This window comes from Pyxicephalus adspersus, chromosome 11, assembly GCF_032062135.1.
Source record: "Pyxicephalus adspersus chromosome 11, UCB_Pads_2.0, whole genome shotgun sequence".
Taxonomy (NCBI): Eukaryota; Metazoa; Chordata; class Amphibia; order Anura; family Pyxicephalidae; genus Pyxicephalus; species Pyxicephalus adspersus.
In genome coordinates, this window is record NC_092868.1 from 52706668 (window position 1) to 52718792 (window position 12125).

Below are 12125 nucleotides of genomic sequence, written 5' to 3' on the forward strand. Positions count from 1 at the left end.
GTGATGATTTACAGGTGGAAGGGGTGGGTATGGTTGGAGTGGCTCAGTGGGCAGAGACATCATGTCTGATTTTGTCTATTTTATCTCTGAAGTAGGTGGCAATGTCTTGGGCAGAGAAGGTTGTTGTGGGGGGAGCAGGTGTGGGGTTTAGGAGGGAGTCAATTGTAGAGAAGAGGTTGCGTGGGTTGGAGGCTTGAGAGGAGATTACAGCAGAGAAATAATTTTGTTTGGTGACAGTGAGCTCCGTGTTAAAGCTTTGAAGCTTTATTATTTATTTATTATTATAATAATTTATTTATTTATTATAATAATAATATTAATATTAATAATAAACAGGATTTGTATAGCGCCCCCATATTACACAGCACTGTACATTAAATAGGGGTTGCACATGACAGACAGATATAGACAGTGACACATGAGGAGGAGAGGACCCTGCCCAGAAGAGCTTACAATCTACACTCCTTTTTTTTATTCAGTGCTGAAAGAAACAGCTGGGGATGCCTAATCCTGAAGACCAATTGTAACAATCTTGTCCCTGCCCCTGCCGAGCCTAAATACTGATTGTGAGAAGTCTCAGACTGAAGCTGTCATTTATTGGGTCTGAGAACCAGATAGTTGCACCAATCAGATTGTATGTAAACCAGGACTGGGAGATCTTCAGCTTCCATCAGAAGTTTCTCACACCGATTCCTATAGACGGGGTCGTCAGATCAATGTCCTTACCTTTGCTGACAATGAGCATCCCACCACTCTGTAGGAGATCTCCAGTGAAGTTGCCTTGAACCCCAACTGTGTTAGCCTGCAAAATAAAGATACAAAATAAATTGCTTTATAATAAATTCTTCAATGACCACAAAAGATATAAATCTACCCTGGGGGCACCAAATGTCTTTTCAAGCCCAGATATCACATTATAAATGTAGTGGTGACATTATCACTGGTCTGTGCAAAGATCAGAGCAGTGGGAGGGGCCTGGATGCTCCACCCACTAAGAATCCCCGCAGAACACTGCAGGAGGGGGCGGAGACAAGACCAGTCACCCTGCACAAAGGGAGAGAACAGCAGTCCTTATTACAGGGAATGCTGCAGCATAAATCTAGGGAAAATTCACAAAGGAGAGCTGGGTGATATTACACCATTATTATTATTATTAAACAGGATTTATATAGCGCCAACATAATACACGGCGCTGTACATTAAATGGGGGTTGCAAATGACTGACAGATACAGACAGTGACACAGGAGAGGACTCTGCTCAGAAGTGCTTTGAATCTAAGAGGTGGGGGAAGTATCACACAATCACTTATTGCCCCAAAAGCACTTTAATGGGGCAGGAAAAAAAAATTTAATACACCAAGGGCAGATGAATCCACATTCACCATAAACCAATGAAAAAATTCAAATATTACCAATGTAATAATTTGTTTCTTACCTTGGTAACAATATCTCGGACTTTTTTCCCCAGAGCGGCTGGAACAATAGACAGAGCGTTGTACCTGGAAGAAGGGAGAAAATAGAGGTCAGCTTCCATCAGTCACATTGCACACTAATTTATGATGAATGGGGCAGCTAATAATGCTCCGGAGAATATGAGGTTTATTTAAAAAGCAGTGAATCTGACATGTCCTTGTGTTTCAATATCAGTGAATGATTCTCAGTGAATGTCAGATTCACGGCTTTATGAAATAGACCTCTGTGTTAAAGAGTTCACAGTTGTATTTGGTCCAATGGAGCCGACACGTTTCAGGTGGTGAGCTCGCTTCTTCAAGGCTGCTTCAGTGTGAATTCCAGGCAGGTCATACATTTATATTCCTGTGACTTCTTCTATGTAGAGACTTTTCACAGGAAATGCCACTAAGTGACCCCATGAGGCCAATAAAATACTGATAGGTTGGGATGTCCTAGAGCTGGTAAGGTGAACCTTGAGGCAACATATTATAGCCGGTGTCTACCACCTGTCCAGCAGCTCTGTTTCAGTGTTGTAGCATTTGGGAAAATGATCAGAATTCAACACTTCTGGAAGTGTCCAATATCTTGGCCCCCAGGAGTCCCCTCCTGGTGCCAGAAAAATGCCACCAGAAATCCAGTGTACATTCTGTGCATGGGGAGAATATTATCAGTGTCCAGATAGCTGGCTGCATGCAGTGAGCTATAGAACACCTCCCCCCATGTACCCTATGTATGTACACATGTAGGAAAAGTCTCGCTGGAATAAAATCTTTCATTGCCATTTCCAATGACAGATGAACAAATGAGTGCATGACTGTTCTGTTCAATAAAGAGTGGAGGGGGGTGAGCAAGTGGCATCCCCTTGTGCTCTCCTCCCAACTAATGTACAGGGACCATTCCTGATCAGCATATGTGCATCAATCTGCAATGGTAGATTGATGAATGACATTGGGGAACAACTGTCCATGTCACATTTGTGACCAAGAAGAACTGTTCTTCTTGGGGGAGGATATTTTGATGTGCACACAACCTAACAGAGATCAGGAGAGGGAAAGTGTTCAGGTAAAGAGTGCAATCTAGAGTGACAACACTTCTGCATAGATACAGTACAGGGAATGAATGTTGTCACCCTAGGAAAGGAAGCATGTTGCTGGCAGGACCACCATATAAAAAGAAAAACTAAAACAGCCACCACATTAACAAACTGCAATCCAGGACACTTTGAATATTTGGGGGGTTTTCATGCACTTCATAATTGCAGTGTAATAAATGATTATGATTCTTCACACCTGTGCGGACTCACCTTTTAAATCCTAACACCTTGTAGCTCTGCTTAGATTCATCCAGGTATAATTCTGGGGAAAAAAAGAAATACATCATATATATATATATATATATATATATATATATATATATATATATTTATTTATTTATTTGGAGAGAGAGAGACTATAATAATATAACACACACTATATTATTATAACATACACAATTATAAATATAACACACACATGTTACACAAGCATTACACAATGCACTCTCCCAGCTGTAGCCCCTCCCTTTTGCAGATTGCTCATTAACATTGATTGGTTTATATGGCGGTACAAAGTGTAGCGTAGTACAATAACCCAACGCCATCACAGCCACACCAGACCACAAGACAAACATGGACTGCGGTGCCGAGCTGTGAGTAATAAATAACGCTGGGTCAAGGTTTAAAATCTGGTGATGGTTATTTGCATATCCCTCTGTAGCCAATCAACATAGAGCGCTTCATAGAGGGTGGGCTTACACTTGTGATGTCATAGTGTCTTTTATTGTGTAATTCACCATTGGACACCAATAACAGCTTGCTGCGTATTGAGCAAATTCTGCAGAAATGATGGAATACAGTGAAGGAAGTGGGCGGGGCTTGTTTGTTTTTGGGGTTATTTAAGGCAACAGGGACGCAGGCACTGCCATAGGGGTACCAAACCAAAATTTAGGAAGACAAATTAAGTAAATAACATACTTGGAATGCTTTAAAGCTGCAAGTCACATGACGGATGCCATGCACAGCAGTAATGCGCCAGATTGGATGACAACACTCGGTCAATGTGGGATTTAGGATTCCCTACAGGGATGATTTAGCGATAGGTTAGGATCCTCAGTCATTGGCTCAGGCAGATTGACAGGTTCTCTTTATATCCACCAATCAGTGAGCAGTTAGTTGCTGATTGGCTCACGCACTGCTCACCTCCGGAGAAATATTTGCCGTCCAGGAACTCTTGCAGACCGACATCTTCTGGGCCGATCCCGATGAGGCGGATCTGATTGGCTTCCAAGGATTCCTTCAGCTGCGAGATGTCCTTGGCAATCCAACGGCAAATCTGGCAGCCGAACCTCCGCAGGAAAAAGAGGACAACCGTGTGGTCTGTCCATAGGGACTTCAGTTCCACCGTCTGAAAAAGAAGAGAAATAAAAAGTCCATAAGGCTGCCTCTCCTGGGTCATAATACACAATTACCCCAAGCAGCTGCCCTGGGGGGGGGGGGGGGGTATCTGTGCATCCAGTCCTGAGATTTACACAGCTCTGGTTGAAAGACCTCTGCTGCAGTAACACTTACAGGTCTTAACCCGCCCCCAGTCTGTGACTGGACAGTGACTCTGCTCTCTCCTCCTGTCAGCATGCTGCTTGGACTACAGCAGAACAGATTGGCTTCTTGTGCTGCTTCTGTCATACTCACCCCTTGGCTTTAAATACTAATAAATATATTAATAATTACTAATAATTGCTATTGGTGCAGGGAAAGTCGTCAACAGAAGTTAATAGAAGCTGGCACACACCAGCCTTGCTGGTTGTGAGGTTCTGGCTTCACTGGCTTCATACCTAAAAATGTGTGAAGCCGGGGGATGAGGATGACAGCTGTACAGGCTGCTGATTGGTCCCAGATTTCTATGAAGCTCCCCACTTCCAGAGAGTGGCCAGCAGAGGAAGCGTTGAGTGCCATGTTGTCAATCTGTGGATGATGCAACAGAACCGCTGCATTACTGCAACCCTCACTGGACTGTCCGAATGGGGCAATTATACTCCACCCCAAAGAGGGGGCATATATGTGGGGTGTCTATTCAAGGGGAGGCTGGAGGGGCAGATTTATTAAAGGGGAGGCTGGAGGGGCAGATTTATTAAAGGGGAGGCTGGAGGGACAAATTTATTAAAGGGGAGGCTGGAGAGGCAGATTTTATGAAGGGAAGTCTAGAGGGGCACACAGCGGGTGCAGAGATCCCCCAAACACAGGCCACCCTCCCGTAGATAAACAACAATGCCATGACTATTTACTCCCCCCCCCCCTCCAGCCACAGAAATCTTAGTTTGTGGTGGACAGACCATGTAAGTCAGGAGTGCAGATATCTCACCTCTCCAGTGACAGCATTTTTCACCGGGATGGCACCAAGCTTGGCCAGATCCACGTCCCCCATGACACCCTGCAGACTGCTCACTCCCTTCCTGACACCAATACTTCACCCCTGGGACTGTGCAGGGAGCAGCCAATCACAGAGCCTGGGTGTGAGGAAAGGGGAGGGCTGAGCTTCCTTATTTAGTCATCTGGGCGGGTCTACATTGCATAAGCTGCTGCCTTTCATAACAGTGCACTGGGGCTGAAGTCACAATTGTATAATTCACCCAGAATGAATCTCTTTGCAATTATCATGTTTTTTCACATGACCAGCAATGGATTCTTCTTTTTATACCCTTTGAATTCTAATTTATTGATTTTTATGATCCAGTTGGATCAATGTTCACATAAATCCATAGAGAGGATCCTAACTGAATTAAATTTGGTTTGTCAATCAATTTTTTTTCATTTTATTATTATTTTTTTTATTATTTATTTTTTGTATTCCTTTTTTTGCATTTTTCGTTCTTAATCAGCACTGCTGATCTCCTGTGACCTCTTTGTGACCACATCAAACCCATCATAATAAGCAAATTTGGCCAGGAAGTTGGCTTTGGGGTAACATTTCTGCAAGCCGGACCATCCACAAGGCAATCCAGGCAGGAGCCTAGGGCCATGAGGACATTCAGGGGGCCCAGCTTCAACCTTCACTTTCCTGGTGATATGGGCCAGAACCATATGACCCATAATCTGTACATTTACTCTGTATTTAACCAGCAGCAGAAGCCCAGTGACTAATATAAATAGCAGGCAGTGTCTTCATTGGCTGATGACATAACGGCCAGTACCAGGAAAAAAAAATACCCAAAGGGGGGCATTGGTAGCATTATAAAGAAGACAAAGCCCCCTACAGGTGAGTCAAATAAAATCCATGGATGTCAGGATGGCCGAGCGGTCTAAGGCGCTGCGTTCAGGTCGCAGTCTCCTCTGGAGGCGTGGGTTCGAATCCCACTTCTGACAATTGTGTTTTAACTTCTTTGCTGATACATTGTTCTCTAAACATGCAAACATTAAAGTCACACAGCTCAGTACTGGAAGGGGTATTATGCAGAGGAACCTCATTGTCACCCTGGGGGAATATACCAGGCACTATGTTCATTTTTAACCTTTTAGCTGCCAGCACATATCAGGCATGTTGACCACTACACCAATATACTGTTCCCAGGACATGAAAGTTATGTCAAGGGTTCCCCCATGTAAAAAAGGTGCCATTCCTGCTGACCTTCATTTTCTGGTCAAAAGTCTCTGCCGAAACCCGGGATCGAACCAGGGACCTTTAGATCTTCAGTCTAACGCTCTCCCAACTGAGCTATTTCGGCTGCATAGAGCCCAAATGTTTTTGAAAAGTTGGGAGGGGGATTGTTCCTCCCATGCATTTGCTGCAGTAGGGGTTAATTGGTTTTTGTAAATAGCATCGAATGTCCCCATTGGCTGGTGTTTGTTGGGGGTGGTACAAAAAGTTGAAAGTTATCATTAGTGTTGGTCTAATAGCTCACTATTTGATTCGACAGCTATTCGATCAAATAGTGAGAAATTCTCCGGGTGATCAAATGCCGAATTCAAACACCATTGAAATCAAGACTACCAGAATTCGGGTTTTTTAAGGGCTGCAAGACCAATCAGATTGCTCTTGCAGCCCTTTACTAGTTGTATGTGTTGTTGGATAGAGTTTCTCTGTCCAACAACACATAGTACAGCGCTGCAGCAGAAATTGCTGTTACCGAGCTGTGCTACTACTATGTATTCCTGGATAGAGTTTCCTTATTCAAGAATACAGGGCACTAAAGGTGATGAATGGGGACACAGCCGCGGGAATCATATTGTCATTGTGGGAAAACCTGTAAAAAAAAAAGTTAGTTAAAAAAACACAAATATTCAATAAATTACTTTAAAATTATTTTTTTAATACACATTTTTTACTTTTTTTTCCCCAAATTTTTCCCGTCTAATCTCTTGTTTTTCAGCTCAGGTCTATCTGAATTCGAGCAGCCATATTCGGGTCGAATATAAGGACAACCAGAATTTGAATACCCTGTTTCCCCGACTATAAGGCACTCTCTTATATTTTTTGAAATGCCAAAATATGCCCTGGGTCTTATTTTCAGGGGATGTCTTATTTTTCCAAGACCAATCAGATTGCTCTTGCAGCCCTTTACTAGTTGTATGTGTTGTTGGATAGAGTTTCTCTGTCCAACAACACATAGTACAGCACTGCAGCAGAAATTGCTGTTACCGAGCTGTGCTACTACTGTGTATTCCTGGATAGAGTTTCCTTATTCAAGAATACAGGGCACTAAAGGTGATGAATGGGGACACAGCCACGGGAATCATATTGTCATTGTGGGAAAACCTGTAAAAAAAAAAGTTAGTTAAAAAAACACAAATATTCAATAAATAACTTTAAAATTATTTTTTTTAATACACATTTTTTACTTTTTTTCCCCAAATTTTTCCCGTCTAATCTCTTGTTTTTCAGGTCAGGTCTATTTGAATTCGAGCAGCCATATTTGGGTCGAATATAAGGACAACCAGAATTTGAATACCAACACTAGTTATAATGTAAGTCACTGGGGGGCAGTAGAAGCATTATAGAGAAAGGAAAGTCCTTATGGGTGCAGCATGTGGGTGAATAGATGTCAGGATGGCCGAGCGGTCTAAGGCGCTGCGTTCAGGTCGCAGTCTCCTCTGGAGGCGTGGGTTCGAATCCCACTTCTGACAACTGTGTTTTAACTTCTTTGCTGATACATTGTTCTCTAAACATGCAAACATTAAAGTCACACAGCTCAGTACTGGAAGGGGTATTATGCAGAGCAACCTCATTGTCACCCTGTGGGGATATACCAGGCACTATGTTCATTTTTAACCTTTTAGCTGCCAGCACATATCAGGCATGTGAACAAATTCTCTTCAAAAAATACTGAAGGGAAGTAAAAAAAAAGTTTAAAATACAAACTATTAAAAAAAATATAAAATATAAAAATATAAAGTATAAAAAAAAGTAAGATAAAAAAAGAAAATAACCAACCAAAAAGAAAATAATTCCCTGACGTACAATCACATAAGACTTGTTAGTCAATTTGGGGTTTCATAGTTTCTGACTTTTTTCAATGTCCTCAGAATTTTTGTTAAAACGTGATGCACGATTTACACCAAGGGTGCAGAAAGGATTGGCCCAACAGACAGGGTGTGTGAGGGGGTAAATGCACTACAGAGTGTTTTGTTCTGTTTTTATTTTATATTTATATATCACCTATTGCATTAGAATAGATGTCATTATTATATATTTTTATATTAGTTATGTAACACTTTAAGTCTTGATGTTTACTGTTTTGTATTTTTGTTTGATTTTATGACCTTTATAGGTGTATATAAGAATGTATAACATAGTCAGGGTACCTCCAGAGGTTGCTGGGAGTTTTTCGAGCAATGAGCAGTTTGTGCCTCTCAGGTCAGTTTAAGTGACACCAATGATCTGTAAGGCTGAATTCTTCCCACTGACCACTACACCAATATACTGTTCCCAGGACATGAAAGTTATGTCAAGGGTTCCCCCATGTAAAAAAGTTGCTATTCCTGCTGACCTTCATTTTCTGGTCAAAGGTCTCTGCCAAAACCCAGGATCGAACCAGGGACCTTTAGATCTTCAGTCTAACGCTCTCCCAACTGAGCTATTTCGGCTGCGTAAAGCACAAATGTTTTTGAAAAGTAGGGAGGGGGATTGTTCCTCCCATGTATTTGCTGCAGTAGGGGTTAATTGGTTTTCGTAAATAGCATCGAATGTTCCCATTGGCTGGTGTTTGTTGGGGGTGGTACAAAAAGTTGTAAAAGTTATCATTAGTGTTGGTCGAATAGCTCACTATTTGATTCGACAGCTATTCGATCAAATAGTGAGAAATTCTCCGGGTGATCAAATGCCGAATTCAAACATCATTGAAGTCAAGGGTACCAGAATTCGGGTTTTTTAAGGGCTGCAAGACCAATCAGATTGCTCTTGCAGCACTTTACTAGTTGTATGTGTTGTTGGATAGAGTATCTCTGTCCAACAACACATAGTACAGCGCTGCAGCAGAAATTGCTGTTTGCCGAGCTGTGCTACTACTGTGTATTCCTGGATAGAGTTTCTTTATTCAAGAATACAGGGCACTAAAGGTGATGAATGGGGACAAAGCTGCGGAAATCATATTGTCATTGTGGGAAAACCTGTAAAAAAAAAAAGTTAGTTAAAGAAACACAAACATTCAATAAATTACTTTAAAATTTTTTTTTTAACTTTTTTTTCTTCTAATTTTTCCCGTCTAATCTCTTGTTTTTCAGCTCAGGTCTATCTGAATTTGAGCAGCCATATTCGGGTCGAATATAAGGACAACCGGAATTTGAATACCAACACTAGTTATAATGTAACAGTCACTGGGGGGCAGTAGAAGCGTTATAGAGGAAGGAAAGTCCTTATGGCTGGAGCATGAGGGTGTATGGATGTCATGATGGCCGAGCGGTCTAAGGCGCTGCGTTCAGGTCGCAGTCTCCTCTGGAGGCGTGGGTTCGAATCCCACTTCTGACAACTGTGTTTTAACTTCTTTGCTGATACATTGTTCTCTAAACATGCAAACATTAAAGTCACACAGCTCAGTACTGGAAGGGGTATTATGCAGAGGAACCTCATTGTCACCCTGGGGGAATATACCAGGCACTATGTTCATTTTTAACCTTTTAGCTGCCAGCACATATCAGGCATGTGAACAAATTCTCTTCAAAAATACTGAAGGGAAGTAAAAAAAAAGTTTGAAATACAAACTATTAAAAAATTTAAAATATAAAAATATAAAGAATAAAAAAAAATAAGATAAAAAAAGAAAATAATTACCTGATGTACAATCACATAAGACTTGTAAGTCAATTTGGGGTTCCATTGTTTCTGACTTTTTTCAATGTCCTCAGAATTTTTGTTAAAACTTGATGCAGAATTTACACCAAGGGTGCAAAAAGGATTGGCACAACAGACAGGGTGTGTGGGGGATTGTTCCTCCCATGCATTTGCTGCAGGAGGGATTAATTGGTTTTTGTAAATAGCATTGAGTTTTTCACATTGGCTGGTGTTTGTTGGGGGTGGTACAAAAAGTTGTAAAAGTTATCATTAGTGTTGGTCGAATAGCTCACTAATTGATTTAACCAAATAGTGAGAAACTCTCCGGGTGATCAAATGCCAAATTTTACCACCATTGAGGTCAATGGTGCCAGAATTTGTGTTTTTTTAAGGGCTTCAAGACCAATCAGATTGCTCTTGCAGCCCTTTACTAGTTGTATGTGTTGTTGGATAGAGTTTCTCTGTCCAACAACACATAGTACAGCACTGCAGCAGAAATTGCTGTGCTACTACTATGTATTCTTGGAGAGAGTTTCTTTATCCAAGAATACAGAGCACTAAAGGTGATGAATGGGAAAAAGCATTATAGAGGACAGAAAGTCCTTATGGGTGGAGCATAAACATGCATAGCAGTCAGGATGGCCGAGCGGTCTAAGGTGCTGCGTTCAGGTCGCAGTCTCCTCTGGAGGCGTGGGTTCGAATCCCACTTCTGACAGCAACATTTTTAACTCCTTGCAGCATTGTTCTCATTGTTCTCTAAACATGCAAATAAAGTCACACAGCTTAGTACTGGAAGAATTTATTATGCAGAGTAATCTCCTGTTAACCCAGGGAAATTGTAACAAGCAGAGTATTTGTTTTTAAACCTTTACCTGTCAAGCACATGTAGAGCATGTGAACAAATTCCCTACAAAAAAAGAGAGGAAAAAAAATACGTTTAAAATGCAAACTGATTAAAAAATAATTAAAACATAAACTGACATAAAAAGTGAACAAATTCCCTACAAAAAAAGAGAGGAAAAAAAATACGTTTAAAATGCAAACTGATTAAAAAATAATTAAAACATAAACTGACATAAAAAAAAAAATATACAAAAAAAAAAAAAAAAAGAAAAGTAATTATATATTGTAATTATATCACATATTGTATTGGAATTTACATCATTATGATATATTTTTAAAAAACTTGTATTACTTTCATTAAGTCTTGATTTTAAAAGATAATTAAAAAATAAACTGAAATAAAAAATATAATATACAAAAAAAAACAGAAAAGTATTCCCCAATGTACAATCACATAAGACTTGTAAGGGTCCTCTATGGACCAATTGGGGTTTTCGTAGTTTCTGACATGATGCAGGATTTAACCAGGGGTTCAGAAAGAATCAGCAAAACAGACAAGAGGGAAAAAAAGGGGGGGGGGGTTAAATACATACATACATTGCATTTTTTATTTTTATATTACTTATTGTAATTATATCACATATTGTGTTGGAATTTACATCATTATGATATATTTTTATATTACTTGTAATATTTTCATTAAGTCTTGATTTTAAATATTTGGTATTTTTGTTTGAATTCATAGCTTTATAGGTGTAAATGTGAATTAATAACATAGTCAGTGTTTCTCAACCAGGGTTCCTCCAGAGTTTGCTGGGGCAATTAAGGCCTCTCAGGTCTGTTACAAATACATTTCACTCAAAATTAATTCAATCTCCTATTATACCTATATGTATTATTGTTTTAATTATTATTATTGTATAATGTATTATTATTGAATTCTTGAATATCTTCAAAATCTTGTATTGCATTGCACTTTTTATGTTTCTGTATATATTCAGTTTGAATTCATTGTACCCAGTATCTTGGTTGCAAATAAAAATAAAAATTAAAAGAATATTTAAAAACGCCAATAAGCGTCAATAAGCATTCAGCACAAAAGCAAATACAAACACTTTTTAGCACTGAATGAGTTAAAAGGCGCTCTCCTTAGCTTCCGCAATAGCTCAGTTGGGAGAGTGTTAGACTGAAGATCTAAAGGTCCAGGGGTTCTATCCTGGGTTTTGGAAAAATCTTTTTGGAAAGAATAATAAAGTTTATTGGATATTATATCGTAATTTTTTTTATCATACTTGTATCTATTCATCTACAAAATGCATGAAGTCTAATCCCACCGGAGCCCGGGGGCTATGCACTCTATGCACTGTGTATGGAGGTCCTTCATGGGGTGGAGTTGGGGCCTGTTTGGCGCATTCCTTAATTTGGTCCACCTAGATTTGAGGCAAGGCTAGAGAAAGGTGTTCTGGGAATATGGATAGTGGGAGCACCAAGGGCCAAGTCTCCCCCCAAAGGAAGATTTGGATGCCAAGGTTC

The 12125-nt window shown here is 40.2% G+C and overlaps 1 protein-coding gene and 6 non-coding genes across 7 annotated transcripts in view; 4 read left to right on the forward strand and 3 right to left on the reverse strand.

The window, feature by feature from the left end:
• The window catches only part of PRXL2B (peroxiredoxin like 2B), an 8498-nt gene extending 3490 nt beyond the window's left edge, over positions 1 to 5008 (reverse strand). The window contains exons 1-5 of the mRNA XM_072426257.1: positions 4848 to 5008; positions 3689 to 3893; positions 2756 to 2807; positions 1436 to 1499; positions 727 to 802 (exon numbers count right to left, since the gene is read on the reverse strand). Coding sequence (XP_072282358.1) covers positions 727 to 802; positions 1436 to 1499; positions 2756 to 2807; positions 3689 to 3893; positions 4848 to 4910 — 460 coding nt within the window. The 5' untranslated portion in view covers positions 4911 to 5008. The remainder of the gene's footprint in view (positions 1 to 726; positions 803 to 1435; positions 1500 to 2755; positions 2808 to 3688; positions 3894 to 4847) is intronic.
• A 757-nt stretch (positions 5009 to 5765) lies between these two features.
• Positions 5766 to 5848, forward strand: TRNAL-CAG (transfer RNA leucine (anticodon CAG)). The gene has a single exon. It is a non-coding gene; the product is annotated as a tRNA-Leu (tRNA).
• A 286-nt stretch (positions 5849 to 6134) lies between these two features.
• On the reverse strand, positions 6135 to 6207 carry TRNAF-GAA (transfer RNA phenylalanine (anticodon GAA)). The gene has a single exon. It is a non-coding gene; the product is annotated as a tRNA-Phe (tRNA).
• Positions 6208 to 7523: 1316 nt separating this feature from the next.
• On the forward strand, positions 7524 to 7606 carry TRNAL-CAG (transfer RNA leucine (anticodon CAG)). The gene has a single exon. It is a non-coding gene; the product is annotated as a tRNA-Leu (tRNA).
• An 887-nt stretch (positions 7607 to 8493) lies between these two features.
• TRNAF-GAA (transfer RNA phenylalanine (anticodon GAA)) lies at positions 8494 to 8566 on the reverse strand. The gene has a single exon. It is a non-coding gene; the product is annotated as a tRNA-Phe (tRNA).
• A 797-nt stretch (positions 8567 to 9363) lies between these two features.
• TRNAL-CAG (transfer RNA leucine (anticodon CAG)) lies at positions 9364 to 9446 on the forward strand. The gene has a single exon. It is a non-coding gene; the product is annotated as a tRNA-Leu (tRNA).
• Positions 9447 to 10381: 935 nt separating this feature from the next.
• TRNAL-CAG (transfer RNA leucine (anticodon CAG)) lies at positions 10382 to 10464 on the forward strand. Its single transcript has one exon. It is a non-coding gene; the product is annotated as a tRNA-Leu (tRNA).
• Positions 10465 to 12125: the final 1661 nt, after the last annotated feature.